Source organism: Channa argus, chromosome 7 (assembly GCF_033026475.1).
Source record: "Channa argus isolate prfri chromosome 7, Channa argus male v1.0, whole genome shotgun sequence".
NCBI classification, from domain to species: domain Eukaryota; kingdom Metazoa; phylum Chordata; class Actinopteri; order Anabantiformes; family Channidae; genus Channa; species Channa argus.
The window spans coordinates 11,598,375-11,613,893 of NC_090203.1; the positions used below are offsets into that span (position 1 = coordinate 11,598,375).

The window sequence follows — 15,519 nt, forward strand, 5'->3', positions numbered from 1 at the left end:
AAAATAATATTCAAACAACTGAACAAGTTTGGTTTATACTGATCATTTTATTTGGTGTATTTACAAACAAGCACATGCAGAAGGTGGACAGTGACTGACACTAGAGGTGCACTCAACTATATCCAACAATGGGACACAGGGGATGTCTACAGGCTACACGACACCAGAGAGAGAGAGAAAGAGAGGATAAGGAGGAGAGAGAGAGATACAGAACCCATTGTGGCATTGACACATACACAAGTGAAAGTGCAGGATGTGCAGACACACAGATGTGCTCACACTCATCTCTGCTTTCACTGCCACATACGCTGCCATGTGCACGCTCTCTCTCTCTCTCTCTCACACACACACACACAAAAACAACCCAGATAGATAGAGCTATTCCGTTCAGAAACCTCAAGATCAGTAAACAGTAGCGCCATCAAATTAACAGCTTTCAAAGCAATGCATTTAGACCATCATCTCAAATTTGAAAACAATATACACAAACAAACAAAAAAAAGGATAAATACAATTTAATGTGTCAACCAATATGATATCTTTGAATAATTTTTTGTAAACACATCCATCTGATGGCATTTTATGCAATCTTACTTAAAAGTTACGGGCACTAGTTTAACTTAATGCTACGGGACTATTGCCATACTGAAAGTAATCTCATGCTACATAGTATTTACACAATAACATGAGGAAATCGAAGGACTGAGCTTTCCTGGTTGATCAATAGCAATGACACTTTGCTGCTAAATTAAATGGAGATCCTTTATTGTCAATTTTTATTTTTTATATATAGGCCAGTTCAAATCAGGCTTTTATGTGAACTGTAAGCATTTAAGCTGTTACTTTAGGCTTTCACTTGCATGAGAACATTAAATTATAATAATGACTTAGTAACACTAACAAATGCTTTTAGTTGTACATTTAACCAAATGCATAGTCAATAATCAAAACAGAATCTTGAGAATAACTAATAAATATGACACAAAGCAACATATTTTATATTAGAAACACTAGAGTCAACATACCACTTCCAGCACTACCACTTCTACTACCACTTTTATTACTATAAATGATTATAATAAGCAAACATGGCAGGAAGGGGTGAGATAAATACAAAAGCTGAGGTACAAGGTGAAGACCAGCCACCAAACCTATGGACTTTACAATAGCAGTTATGAATGACATACATCATGGATTTTTTTCCCTGCATTAATTTTAAGTTCAGATAGTGTTGAACAAGAGCTGAGCATAGTTTTTTGAGGTGCTTACTCAGACCCACATTGGCCTGTGATGTTTAAGATGAGTAGACAGCTTAGCTACAGATTGCTATTGTCTGATATTTTTCTCTATAACTGTGTGGAACAGGTAGATATTTTCTGGCATTCATTCAAAGCATTCACGGCAGATTGATATGAATACAGTGTTAAACGGTATGAATTAGACTATAGCTATGTAATTACTGAATGAATACAATGTCAAGATAATGGCAGTACATAAAGCATACAAGAGGGAAGATACTGGATTCAAAACAAATACACAACATTCCTTTTGCATGTATGACAACCACTTACCATGTGTGGAAAGTTGGACATGTAAAGATAAAGAATGAATCCATTCATCATGATTCATCCACTTCCTAAATGTGGCCGCAGTATTAAGCTGCTGCTTTTGTTTCACTACCTGCTTTCTCTTGTTCATCTATCTTTCTATCTATCTTGGTAATATCGATCTAAATATATATACCTATATATATATATTTTTATGTATATTTATACAATCAAATATAGAAGGAGAAACATGTCAGAACACACATGAACCAGGCGGTAAGGGTGAGAAGTCAATAGGGGTGAATGGTCGATAGAAGACAAATCTACACAGCTACAATTCACTATATTACTACGCAGTATGTATGCAGGAGCTACGGCCCACTACTCCAACATGCTTTCACCAGTCGACACCCCGTGAGCCACGACTGATGAACAGGGGGTATTAATGTGGCTACAGCCAGGCTGTCGACTGTCTGCTCCTCACATCAGGCAGCAGCTGATCTGAAAGCACTCAAATCTGCTAGTGGTGGATTACCCAGGTTTTCCCCTGTGATAATTTTCAGACCAGTGGCTGAAGGCAAGGAAGGCAGAAATTGGGAAAAGACATTTAAAGGGATAATTCACTTGGAGATCAAAGGTCTTCCAACATGAAATGGTCTAAATTTGACTTGAGTCATTATTTGACACCATCTGCTGCATTCCTGCTGCTACAACCCATTAGCTGAATGCTACCAAGCTGGATGGATTGTGATGGGGAAAGACACCCATATGTTCATGAAGAGAGAGGGCTGCTGACTGCTCCCGATGCACATAAAGCAGAGCAGATGGTGTTTAACTGAACCAGTGTGAGATATCCCTTTCAGAGTAGTGGGGCCTAACCATAACCTCTCAATACTCACCTAAAATATATAATTTTGTATTTAGTTTTTTAAATTGATTGAGTGCAGTAGTTATAGTGCCAAAGTCATATGATGAGGGACGTGTAGCCAATAGGTACCAGCCCCACTTGGTCTCCCTGACGACAGCGAATCCAGTCCTGATCGACTCCTCCTAACACCACGAGTTCCTCCCCTTTGGAAAAGCTGAGCTCCGAACCCGATCCGGTGTGGTCACACAGCGTTCGCACTGACCTGAGGGCAATACACAGCAGAGATGCTCTCAACCAAAATTGGTCTACATATACACCAACCACAAACAAAAACATCAACCCCAGCATATGATGTAGCCAACTCTCAGATGAATCATAATGTAGGACAGTGCAAACTCACCAATTATAGTCTTAAAGAAATATTAACCAGAAATATTCTGATGTTCCTCTACACATACAACTGTTGATGGAGGGGAAAGAATACTTTTTAAAAGTATTAAACATACTACAGCTAGAAACCCAGAGGAAGGAAAGAGTATTTTATTACGATATTTTAGCTTATTTTAAGTGAATACATTTTTGTGTATTTTCATGCCACACACTAACTATAAGTGGGAGGTGCAACTTAAGTTCCAATTGAAGTTTGAAGTTTTGAAATTTAGATATTTTAACATTTACATTAGGCCAGGCCTAAATGGCTGAATATAAAGGCTACATTCGATTGAAATTAGGGACAAAATTAGGACATTATTATAAAGTAAATTACATGTGGACATAATTATTTATTAGCAATCAGTGGATTTGCATTTAAATATAATAAATACTTGCAATGTTAATCCTAAATTTTAACCTTTGATTATAGCACCACCATCTGGTTTTATCATAATCGATGTTTCACAGAATCTTTAAGATCATTTATTTTATTTTTAATGCTTGTACAAAGTGCCAAAATGTACCATCCTATATAATATATAATAAAAACTGGGTCAAACTAGTGAGAAATCACTGTAAATCTGATGGACAGACACAGCCTATTAGATCATTCTCCAACCAATTTCATTCAATACTGTTGTCATTTACAAAAAAGTGGTAATCCATCATTTTATATGACCCTAACCTAATGTCTCTTTTACCTAAGTGGTCTGGGTTTGTCCTTCACGTCCACCGTGTCAACCTCTTTCACTGACACTGGCTGACCTTCTCCCTGAGGCTCTGGGGCTGTTCTTATCAATGGGTTGGAGCTGCTGCTGACCATTCGGGTAATTGCTGTAACACCAGGGGCCAACCACTGAGAGGGACGCCTACAGGCAAAAGAGACGAACAGAATGTGGGACACAAGGAAAAAGTTCGAGGTAGAAAGGAATTCAAATGATCATGTATGCATTATAACAATTTCAAGTGCAACAGCGATTTTACTGGCTGAATTCACTGAATAATTAATTTCCTTATAAGTAATAGTCTACTAATTAGGAAATGTGTTGAGCTCATTCGCTAACCTGGTTGGTTGTGAGTGACCTGTCGGACTATTGGGGCTTTTAGAGGCTCCAAACAGTCGTCCCAGACCACAGGGAACCTGAACTCCACTGCTGACTGGAGTGTAGTCACTTCCTTCATGGCGAGCTGGCAGATCTGTCTTCACCTCCTCTTTTTTTCCTACAGACAGGCTCAGTTCAGCCAAGTTCTGACTGAGTCGACCACCCCACCGCATCACAGCCCCCCACCCCTGCTGGATCGCCTATAATAATAATAATAATAATAATAAATACAAAAAAACATGTCAGACCTGCAGGATTACAAAATTATGAACTACAGACTTAACAGTCACTTAGAGGTGGCTACCTGTCCTGCCTGCTGAGCAAGGCTGTCCTCTTCCACATCAGGTGGAGGCAACTCTCCAATTTCCTTTTCCTGCACCCACAACAGCTGAGGACTTGACTGACTGAGAATGTCTGTGGCCTTTATGGCTGCAGAACTGATTTGTGGTAACTCCCCTGACACTTCATTCTCTGGATTAGCCAAAGAAGGTAAAGATTTTTCTTTAGTTGTCTGATGTTCCAGGGATCCAATGTCTACTTTTGAGACACTTTCAATACGTCTGATGTGTGTGGTTTTAGATAGGGATCCCTTTGTTAATATCTGGAACTCTGCATCCTGACAGCGTGGACTTGGTATCTCTGGGCTGTTACTGTCTGCCTCTAAATGATGATGCTGGAAGAGCAGGTCGAGGTTGAAAGTCAGAAGGCTGAGTGGCTGCAACACAAGGAGCAGCTCCTCAAACAGAGGCTGGCAGAGAGTCAGTGACAGACGCATAAAGGAAGTGGGATTGTAATATGTCTCCAACACATCTGAGAAAACAGGACACCACTGTTACTTGTGTGCATGTTCAAAGAATTCTTGTGACAATGAAGCAAACTTACCACTGCAAGACTGAAGGTGAGAAAGCCAGAAATCAAGAAACTTGATACTAGAAGAAAAAAATGTGGATGAAAGTTAAAATATAGCATGGTTACAAAAGGAAAATAATATTTTGTGATATGTGGACTTTTCATAATACCAGCTGAAACTAGAAAGAAATACTTACTTCAATAAGCCGAGGAGGAATGCATTGAATCTGTGTTTGCTCTGTCTGAGCTGGGGCAGCTCCCCAACTCGAACTTGTAGATTGAACAAAGCTTGAGTTTTAGGACCTTGAAAGTGGGTGGAGGAGTTGAAGGAGATGCATATGAAGAGAAATAGAGAAAGAGACGAACAAAGTAGCTTACATGGGTGAGTGAGAAATTGCAGTAAAGCTTGGCTATCATAGGCAAATCGATATCCGCATTCTGTTGTTTACTTTATTCAGCATTTTAGACACTAAAGTCAACAGGTATTGACTGATGTAGAAAAATTATAAACTGACAAAAAAATTATGGACTATCTACCAGAAAAAAAATCACAGACTAAATATGTTCAACTCTAGAAAAATACCGTATATTTTCCTATAATTCGTGCTATGCTACCTTGCCTAGTTGTGGCCTGGACCAGACCCCAAGCAGAGTTTGGCCTCCTGCCTGCAATCAGGTCACTCTGGTGAGGTTTCAAGCCATCGGTCAGCAAGCTGTGCAGGGCAGGGCAGAGGCACTGCAGCACCAGACGGCCCAGAGATGGATTTATAGTGCTGTCTCCTGATAAGGCCTGAGAGGAGGAGAGGGGAGGAATGAGGAGAATAGGAGAAATGCATGGTGGGGGTAAAATTGGATAGGTCAAGAAGAAAGATGTGCGTTGAAAGGGAGACAGAAGGTAAGAGATCAGAAAGGACATGGAAAGAAGGAAAAAAGGGACACGTGCATTGGGTTGAAAGTAATGGGGTGGTGAGGGATGATTTGGGAGGGGAGTTAGTTTACAAAAATTATTATGTCTACAAGACTGGGTTGTCTAAACATATTCTACTACCTTGTTAGCTGTGAGACACTGAGGAGAGACAGAAACATGTAGATTTGAAATGACAAGAAAGAGAGAGAAATCATTTTGATGGAAAGCATTTTTGCAATAACACATTTGGTTTCTAGATTAAAAGAAATTAATAATAAATAATAAACAGTGACATATACTGGGACAAAGACCATCTTTACATGAAACAAACAAATTTTGTCTTTGAAAAAGACTGACCTTCTGAACTACAGTCCGAGAAGAACTGAACTGGGCCAGGATGGCCTCCACTGCCATGCTGACAGCACTGACCAGAGCTGGACAGAAAAAAATAGTTTACAGATAAACCGAGGAAGCAATAGCCTGGTCAGAGACAAAGACGCAAAGCTGGGCAGATGAGCACACATACAAAGACACACACCTTTCTTTTCCTGCAGGCAAAGTGAGGACAAGCCAAGACCTCTCATTGGATGCTTCACATCTTGGCCCATCCAGGATGTCTCTGCCCTCTGTACAGAGCCAGCAAATGACACACTGCGAACAGCTGACAGTAACAACAAAAGATCAGTTATTTACAATACAATTTAAAAAAATTTAGACACAAGCTAAATAAATCACCATGAACAGAAAAAACTAAACAAAAATATTAGTGTTATTAGTAAAAGCAGTTAAGCAATGAAGAAGCATTTAATAAAGGCAGAGAGAAGCAGATGGTATTACTGACATCAAACTGTATATGAGCACACCCTTAAAAACTGATTGGATCTCTATAGACACATTCTTGCCTGGGATAAACAGGATTCCATGCATTAATCTTTTTACACTCGTACAAACATTAACATATATAAGCATACACTGGAAGGCCTGCAGAGGGGGGAGGGGGGGGGAGGGGGGGCAATGAGGTATAAGAATCAGGTCAGATAAAATAACACAATAAGCGCTGTGCTAAGTCTGATGTTTATATAAATGGATATACATTATATAAACCAGTTACATAAATGCAAACATTCATAAAGTGAGCGGGATACTGTAGACTTATTGTGGACTAATTTACGTACACACACACACACACACACAAAGCTATAACTACATATAGAATGTTTACATTGAAACATCAAATAGTTTGTTGAATTGTGCTGTGCGTGAAATGCATGTCTCACTTTCAACCTCGTGCAAAATATTAAACACAACCAAAATAATATGAAGACACGCCAGACAAAACTGACATACAGACATTTAGATAGAGGTGGACACAGAGAGTGATGAGAGTGAATCTATACACTCTGTGATATGAACAGCTGTTGCCCCTCTGAAGGCCCTTTGCAGGTTTGAAAGAAAACTGTAGATAAAACATATCAGATAACCTGCAGAGAGCTGGTTTCTGATACATAAAACTGCTACAGTTACCCTGTTCTTTCAACTCTGCAAATCCCTGGGGTTATAAACGTGACAGAATTGTGAGTGCCAACATATCAAGAACGGAGAACAATGACAGAAACAGACAGGAGAGACACACATACATCCATGCAAGCAAGATGAGACAGAAAGATGGAGAGAGAGAAGAGAGAGAGAGAAATCTTACTCGCCGCATGTGACTGCAGAGGAGCCTGGTAGAGTTTTGGGGGTAAGGGGGGCGCCCTGGGGGGTATAGGAGGGTAGAGGTTTGGATAATAGAAAGGAGCAGCAAGGGCAGGCAAGGTATGTGAGCGTGGGAAAAGCGGGGAACTGAGGCATGAGCCTTCTGCACCTGGAGGGGGCACTCCGGAACGCTGGGGAGGGGAGAGGGCTCCAATAGGGGAGAGGCGAGGAGGGGCACCCCTGTGCAAAGGGCAGTTTTTAGGGTGGTACAGGTAATAGGTGGGGAGGGGGGGGAGATCTTTGGATGTCCTGGACTTGTTGCTGTTGTAGTCTGTGTGTGAGTGTGTTCGCTTTTCTGAATACAGTGAATCCATGGTATTGACACTGTTTGAATATGTCATCATGACATCTATGTTCTTATATGGAGTGGTGCAACCTGGAGCATCAGAGGGAACGCTAACAGGTGTGTCTCTCTTAGTGTGCGAGTCATTTACCCTCTCTGATTCACTGCAGTAGAGAGAGTCAAAATTACTAATGGAGTCACTGGCAAAGTATTTGTCACTGATTCTGGAATCACTGATATACTGGTATGCTGGGTGTGTATTATGCTTAAAGATATTCTCATAATCATGAGGAGAGTCTACACCAAAATCAGCCAGAGATTCATACTTAAAAGCAGAGATAATATCAGTGCTGGAATCGTCTCTGTGGATACATGCTGAGTCAGCAGTGGGGGTCCACTGAGTGTTGCAGTGTTTGTCTGTGGACTCCCTGCCTACGTGACTGTGGGGCCTGGGATCTGTATGAAGCTGAGAGTTACAGTAGCCTGGGCGAAAGGAAGGGAGAGCAGTGTGAAGGAAGTAGGGTTGGGAGGACTGGGCAAGGGAGAGTGGGGGGGAGGAAACTGCTTATTGGAAAAAGTTATAAAGCCCAAAAATTGTTAGGTGCAGGAGTCCGGATGAAGAGGGAGTGAAGCAGACCCATGGACAAACAACGGAAATAACAAAATGGGATAAAAAAAATATGGAAGAGTAAGGCAAAAATGTGGCAAAAAAATGGGAAGGAGAAAGAGAGATGCAGAAAATGTTAGTGTCTTTCAAGAGAAAAATGCACATTCATGAATGTATTCCAGCAGAAATCGTCATCATGTAACATCATGCAGCATTTCACAAGTCAAACAGTTGATTGACAGTTACAAATAGACAGTGCATGAGAGTCAATGGAGTTGATTTATGAAGAGCAAAAATGACAGCTTTTCATTTTCAATGGTTAAACACAACAGGAAATGATACAGATGCTATAAAAGAATAACAGCTGCAGAGTCGAAATACTGTATAATAAGAAATCTGTAACTAAGAATCACCACATTCCAACATAAGAACGTTTTCTTAACAGCATCTGGTTTCAGTTTCATTTTGTATTGAAAGTCAGTAATAGTAGGTATAAGACACCACAGTGAGTGCCAATCTTTATTTACTCCACTGCAATGCCTCCATCACCTTTGGATCACCTTCTCTCTGTGCCTCTGTTTAATAATCTCCCTAGCTCCTACCTCACCACCACCACCCTCCTCTCTCCACCATGTAATGCTGAGTCAACAACAGACAGCAGAGATCTGTCCGTCCCTGCTCAGTCACAGCGTTTGTCTCTGTGAAGATTCACAGACTGTGGCAACAGAACCTTCATTTCACTCCCCTAACTATGACAGAGTGCTGAGCTATAGGCTACAAAATGAGCTAGAAAGCCACCGTACCTTGGTTGGACTGACTTTGAACTGTAACCAACTCAAGATACTTCCTGTGTTTCCAACTCTGGCTCTCAGCCATTGGTCCATGTGCTAAGATCCACCCCTTGGGCTCTTAAAGGTGCACATACCTATTCATGTCAGTGCCAGTGCTCCTCAGTGCAGTAATTTTGGATAGACCGTAACATATTGGATTTTGATAAGGTAAAGGTAATGTTATTAAACTATACATCCATCATGGGATTAGTTCCTCTAATAAAATTAACAGTGGTTTGACATTAGGGGGAAATGAGTGAACATATCTGGCTACTGACAATCTAAACCTATGTATTTCACTGCGGCACTGTATGAGATAAGTAACTTGATCTGAGCTTATTGTACAACTCTAGGGAGCATGGGTAGGGGTGAGGAGACAGGATAGACAGCAAGAAAAAAGCCTATAAACATCCGGGACTGATGGGATTTAAAACCAGTAAAGAAGGGAAAGAGAAATAGAATAACATTTAAGAGAACAGCAAATGAAATGTGAGCTAAGAGCTGGAGGGATAAGGGAGAAAAAGAAAAGGTAGTGAGCTCAGCGGGCCCTCCATTATCCCCCTCCCCTCTGCTTAAGGGAGTGGATGAATAATTGAATATGGCAGTAGTGACATCACACTCTGATAACCAGTAAAGCAAATGATGGTTGGAAAGTTTCCAACCTCCTCTTTTTCCTCACTGTCTTTATCCTTCCATCTCTCCCTCTTGCTCATGGTCCCTTTCCATCTTTCCTTCCATATGAAATCACCCTCTGTTTATCTCTTGTCACCATTTAACCATCAAATTATGCATCATCCTCTTCTGTGACTCATGCTCATGCTCTGTCTCTTCCCTCTCATCACTTAAATAAGTTTACATTTTCATCTTCCATGGTTTTCTGTATCTTTTTTCTCGTATTGTTCAAGAATATATCATTTGTGCATCACTGAGAAAGTGATGAAACAGAATCTTGTGCTGTCCAAATTACACTGAGATACTATAATGTATTGCTATAATACACACTTATACACACATGCAAAACCCCCAACTCTAGGTCACAAATTCTCTTTCCTTCTTTATTTCATTAACATAGGCATGATTAGCATTGACATGAAAATCCATACTTACCAGTATTTCTTGATTCAAAAGTCTGTCCTCCATCAGCTCGTCCTCTCACCTCCACCTCCTTCTCCTCTACTTGCATTTCATCATTTCTTGTCTTTTCCTCCCTTTTAACTTCTTCACCCCCCCTCTCTCTGCTTATGGTCCACAGGCTGCTATCACTAACTGAACAGCCTATCTTCTGGGATGGGCACAGCTCTGGTTGCCCACCCTCCTCCTCAGCCCTCTGGAGCATTTCCTTCAAAGCAGCCATTGAGGTGAGGGCTGGTGGTGGCTGCATGAACAGGGCCTGAGCCTGAGAGGTATACTCCCATTGGTTGCCACCACTGCCTGCTTTTTCTTGTCTCCACTTTAGGTTGTACAGTATATCTGGATCTGGAGTGATGATTGTTGGGTCAGGTTCTGGTTCAGTAATCACTTTTGTTGAGGGGGAGGCATTTTTATTGCGGAAACGCAGCTCTTTAAATGTTGTCACCTTTGGAGCTGACCCTGGAGATAACCCTGATGGACAGAGCTTCCTTTGGCTTTCCATGTGCAATTTTCTCATTGCCAAGGGCGGTGGCCGCGGTGGGGCATCACCATCAGGAGTGAATGCTATGAGCCAGTCAAATCGCTCTGGTTGTGCAGAGTTGGCAGGGAGAGTGCTGACTTTGAGGGGGGGCAAAGAAGGGGGGATTGGGGGTAAGGGGCGAGGAGGTGGTGGAGGGGGAGGTGAATCTGGTAACTCAGCAGGATAATGGAAAGTCTCAATGCTCATATCCTTAACTTTAGTTTCACAGGTATTGCTGAGACCAGTGCTGTAGTAATTGTCTGAAGTCAGGCCACTGTTCCTCTTCCGTCTCCTTGCTATCTCAGTAAATGAGGTGGTTCTTTGTGTGTCTTTGCTCTCCTCTTTTGTTTTACCTTCTTCACCTACAGCCACTCTTTGATCTCTTTTCAACTCTTGTCTGCTGCTCCATCCATCTTTGTCCCTAATTTCAGGATCACCTTCCTTCTCCTCTTCCCTTTCTTTTAGTCTGAAGTCATGTGACTCCACCCACTTAGATGAGATGGGATTATCTTCATCTGCCTCATCTTCTAGCTCTCCGACACAGACACCAAGCTCTGGGCTGAGTTTTAGGAGCTCAGCTTGGGTCAATCCTGCGAGCATCAGTAGCTTCCGAATCTCTACATCTAGGGCGTGGAAAGAGGGTGGAGGAGGCAGGGCAGGTGGAGGTGGTAAGGCAGGAGGAGATGAGCTGGATACTGAGGTAACAGGTGGAGGAGGAAGAGGTGGTGGCCGTGTGGTTGGAGGTGGGAGGGATATGGGTGTCTTTTCCTGCTCAGCTTGAAGAGCGGCAAGTCGTTGTGCCTCCTTCCTGGCAAGGTGGCGTTTCCGGGGGGGAGGGATGGGAGGAGTTGGGGTGGGGATAGATGGAGGTGGAGAATAAGTGGTATAGAGGGATAGATATGGGACAGGCTTAGAGGAAGGGAGAGGAGGAATTGATGGTGGAGATGGAGGTAGTGGTTTCTCTGACCTAAATGTGGTAAATGTGGGGGATGCGGAGTTAGGAGAAAAAGTAGATAATGTAGGAGAGGTGGAGACAGCCACGGAGGTGGTCTCCCTGCTGATATTGATGTAGGTGTGAAGATCAGAGGTCACGCTGGCGTGACGTGCTGGAGGTTTGGGGGGTCTAGGTGGCGGCTCAACAGGGGAAGGAGTGACAGAATCTGTAACAAGAGGATCGTCACAGTCTGATGGAGCAGTGAGGTCAACCCCAGCATCTGAAAACTCCTGAGAGTCTCCCATCACACTCCTACGGCTTTTATACAACTTCAAGGGAATGTCAATGTTTCCCATTTCATCCATGACATCAGAGAGGTCCTGCTCTTCCAAGTCTCCAAGATCAAATCCCTTCTCATGGAGTCTTGCAATGTAGGCCAGTTTTACCTCCCTGTTTACTTTCTCCAAGCGATCCAAGTGATCTAACCGATCCCTCAAAACATCCCAGTGTTGTTCCCCCTCCAAATCCCAACGCGCCACTTGGATCACCTGGCTGAATCGCTCCATCTTCCCAAACTCCCCTACTGATTCTAGAAAGTCAAGCAGGCCCAATTTGGTAACATCAGAATCACATTTGACCCCTAAAAAATCTGGAGAAGGAGAGTCCAGTGCTGAGGGGTAGCCCTCATCCGGGGAGCAAGGTGGAATTGGGGAATACGACTCTAAGGAGAAGGGTTTGTGGCTGAGAGGAAGGGATGGGGGAGAGCGTGTTGGAGGTGTGCATTCAGGAACTTGTTGAAGAGAGTGGTCTTTGGGGTACAGAGCCATGGACAAATGATTTTGGTCGTGGGATAAGTAAAGGGAGGTGGCTTGATCTGCACAGTCAGACTCCAGATCAGAGCAGGAACTGATGGAAGTGGAGGAGGAGGACGTAGAAGAAGAGAGCGAAAAATCCAAAAGGGAGGGGGGACAGTCACAGCATGATGGGACCAGGGTGTCATCATCATCGTCGTCATCATCATTGTCAGCCTCCTCTTCATCATCATCAATATCAATATGCCCACTGCTCTCTTCCTCATCATCTTCTTCCTCTGCCTTTATATTTTTTTTATTGTCCAGAGCAGTACCTTCATCTTCACTTTTGCCTTCATTTTCCAGACTGGCTACGGGCCGGGCAGGGGGCTCCTGTTTAGCCTGTGCTTTCGAGGGAGGCTGAGGCTGCTCCTTGCCCCCTGTCCCATCCTGCCTCTGGGGCAAGGGGGCTGGAGGAGCTGGCATCTGCAGTTGTTGCCTGATGGAGATGGTGTTGTTGTGGTTGTGGTTGTGATTGAACATACTATTGTTGTCTTGTGGGGAGTGGCCATCACAGCAAAGACATGGGAGGCTCGGCTCGTTGCAATTCGGGTCAAGAGGAATATTGGAGGAAAGTGGCAGAGGAGGAGCAGCTGCGGGTGCTCTTTGGGTTGCTGTTGATGCTCGAGCATTCTTGGGTTTAGGTTTAGCTAATTTAGAGATTGTTGGAACCTGTTTTTGTGAGCTGAACCTGGTCTGGCTTTTTGGGGCTCGAGGTTGTACAGCCACTCTGGTTGTTGGGGGTGCAGTGGGGCCTTTAGTAGCCCGGCGTGGTAAGGGGGTGGTGATTGTGTTCATGTTTTTATCCTCCCTCTGTAAACCAGGGCCATGAGACTTTGGTCCAGCTAAGGCATTGGTCCGTCTGCTGCTGTCAAAACGCCGTGGCTTTGTAAGCTGGGAGGAGTAGCTAGAGGACTGCATTGTTGGATTGTTGTTTTTCTGGATACTCTAAATTTCCAGTTGCTATAGAAACAAGTGTTACAAAGGCTGGACAGATCCAAACTATGACGTGCCGTGAGGGTCACATTTTGGCTAGACTCCTAATATCCTGTAATATCAAAAGAGACACACAATGACAAGAGCAAACTCTGCTCATTAAAAACACCCACCAAATAGCTGTTAAAACTCAATTTGTTTTGGGCTGTATGTTTTATAATTTTAATAGTTCCAGTCCTGCTAGGACTGAGCAGTGATATGAACATACACAGATTCCTGTATAAAAGCACATCATGTAGCATCAACACTTAAGCTAAACAACTGAGTTGAATTTACAGAGAAATTGCCAAACTAATTGTGTTCGTCTTGGTATCAAACTGAATCAGTTTGGACTTTTTATCAAACAAACCAATACATTTGAGAATTTTTACTTTTATTTAAAAAACATGCAAATGATTAATAATGGAAGAACTTAAAAAACCTAAATAGTTATTTTGTTTAGCTGAACTGCTGCTAAATGCTTGGGGAGAATACCGAGAAACTTCAGTAATTTAGATTTACTTTAGTCCAGTAACTTGAATAAATACCCTAACATGATACAAAGTGCCACTTAATTTATATGCAGGTTTTCTGCAAGGTTCAGCTTTTTTTTGTCAGTTGTATCATTTTCTTAGCTTTCATATACTATCTATTAATGTTCAAACACCCACACACATCATGTAAAATGATCCCCAGGATAATAATTATCAGCTAATTTACAGTATAATAACTGTCACTCATCATCTTCATCTGTCCTGCTCAGCTTGTCGGATTTTCATGAGTTTACAGTAGTCAAGCGGTCTCCATCTGTGCCAGTCCATCTTTACAAGCTGATAGGAGGAGGTAAGATCTAGATCAAAAGAAATGTACTAACCATGACTTAACATAAGGGACATTTAACTAAGGCATGAAATAATCAGACAGCAGCACTGAGCAACACTGCCTTCTCAGAGAGGTTATTGCTCATATATTCAGCCACACAGTGCCTTCACATCACTGAGGAATGTAAATCACAAGTGATTCCTGAGCCTTTGTCGGAATGGACATGGAAACCAACATAGCGCTGGAATAAAAAACAACATATCATCATTGGTAATTTAACCCGTCCTGAGTACAAAATTTACTCCTGCGCTTATTGATCCCATAGAGCTGATGGGGAGGATGGGAGATGGAGGAGGGGGTAGCTCCAACCGCATCGCCTTCATATACAGGCCCATCCACCCATATTATAACTCAAAAATTATAGTTGAATATAGTTGAAACGCATAATTAAAGACGATCGTTACATAAAACTGTTGTATAGATTTCGCACAATTAGGTGTTTTTGACGCAGCCTCCGTGAAAATAAGCTTTCGCCTACACGACTGGTCTGTGCAGCACATTAAAAAAAAAAAAATAACAATAATGTACCGAAATAAGATCAAATAAAACAGAAGTCGACTCACGATCAGATTCTGGTAAAGATGGATGAAGGTCTCCATCTCTCGCTCACATCCCAGCCCGTGTGATTGTGAATCTCTCTCCGACCTCAACAGCCCCACATCTCTACTCTCGCGAGCATCCAACACACCGTCATCCCCCGCCTTCTTCACCATCCCGACCAAAACCGCACCTCTTTCTTGCCTTATCGCAACCTATTTAACTGAAATCATTTTGAGCCTAACCTCCATTAATTAATTTCTTAGCCCAACTGTCGATATGAGTCTTCTTTGCCTCCGAATAATCCTGTCTGCAATTCATTCACGCATTTATTAGCCTGTCTTTAAGAAAAATAACTAAACTGCAAAAATTCCCTATAATTTACAAGGGTTGCCATTAATTAGTAAAATAAAATGTGTTTTAATCTGTAGCCCAATATGATACATTGTTTCTCTGATCTAAAATCCAGATACACAATTGTCATATGTAACAACACACAACAAGCATT

General features: G+C 42.3%; 1 protein-coding gene across 6 annotated transcripts; it reads right to left on the bottom strand.

Annotated features, from left to right (window-relative positions):
• Nucleotides 1-27: 27 nt before the first annotated feature.
• rusc1 (RUN and SH3 domain containing 1) lies at nt 28-15,277 on the bottom strand. Of its 6 annotated transcripts, none has more exons than XM_067509757.1 (14): nt 15,038-15,277; nt 14,313-14,442; nt 10,289-13,665; nt 7,406-8,308; nt 6,245-6,367; nt 6,064-6,140; nt 5,848-5,865; nt 5,415-5,589; nt 4,997-5,102; nt 4,833-4,879; nt 4,255-4,760; nt 3,912-4,150; nt 3,549-3,716; nt 28-2,677 (listed from the first exon to the last, which is right to left on the bottom strand). In XM_067509757.1, exons 3-14 carry the CDS (start codon nt 13,536-13,538, stop codon nt 2,512-2,514), a joined length of 5,778 nt encoding a protein of 1,925 aa, XP_067365858.1. In that variant the 5' UTR covers nt 13,539-13,665; nt 14,313-14,442; nt 15,038-15,277; the 3' UTR covers nt 28-2,511. The 6 variants fall into 6 exon arrangements, with proteins under 6 accessions (XP_067365858.1, XP_067365859.1, XP_067365857.1 ...); XM_067509758.1 differs by having other exon boundaries at nt 14,313-14,422; nt 15,038-15,053; XM_067509756.1 differs by lacking the exon at nt 14,313-14,442 and having other exon boundaries at nt 15,038-15,276.
• Between the last annotated feature and the right edge of the window lie 242 nt (nt 15,278-15,519).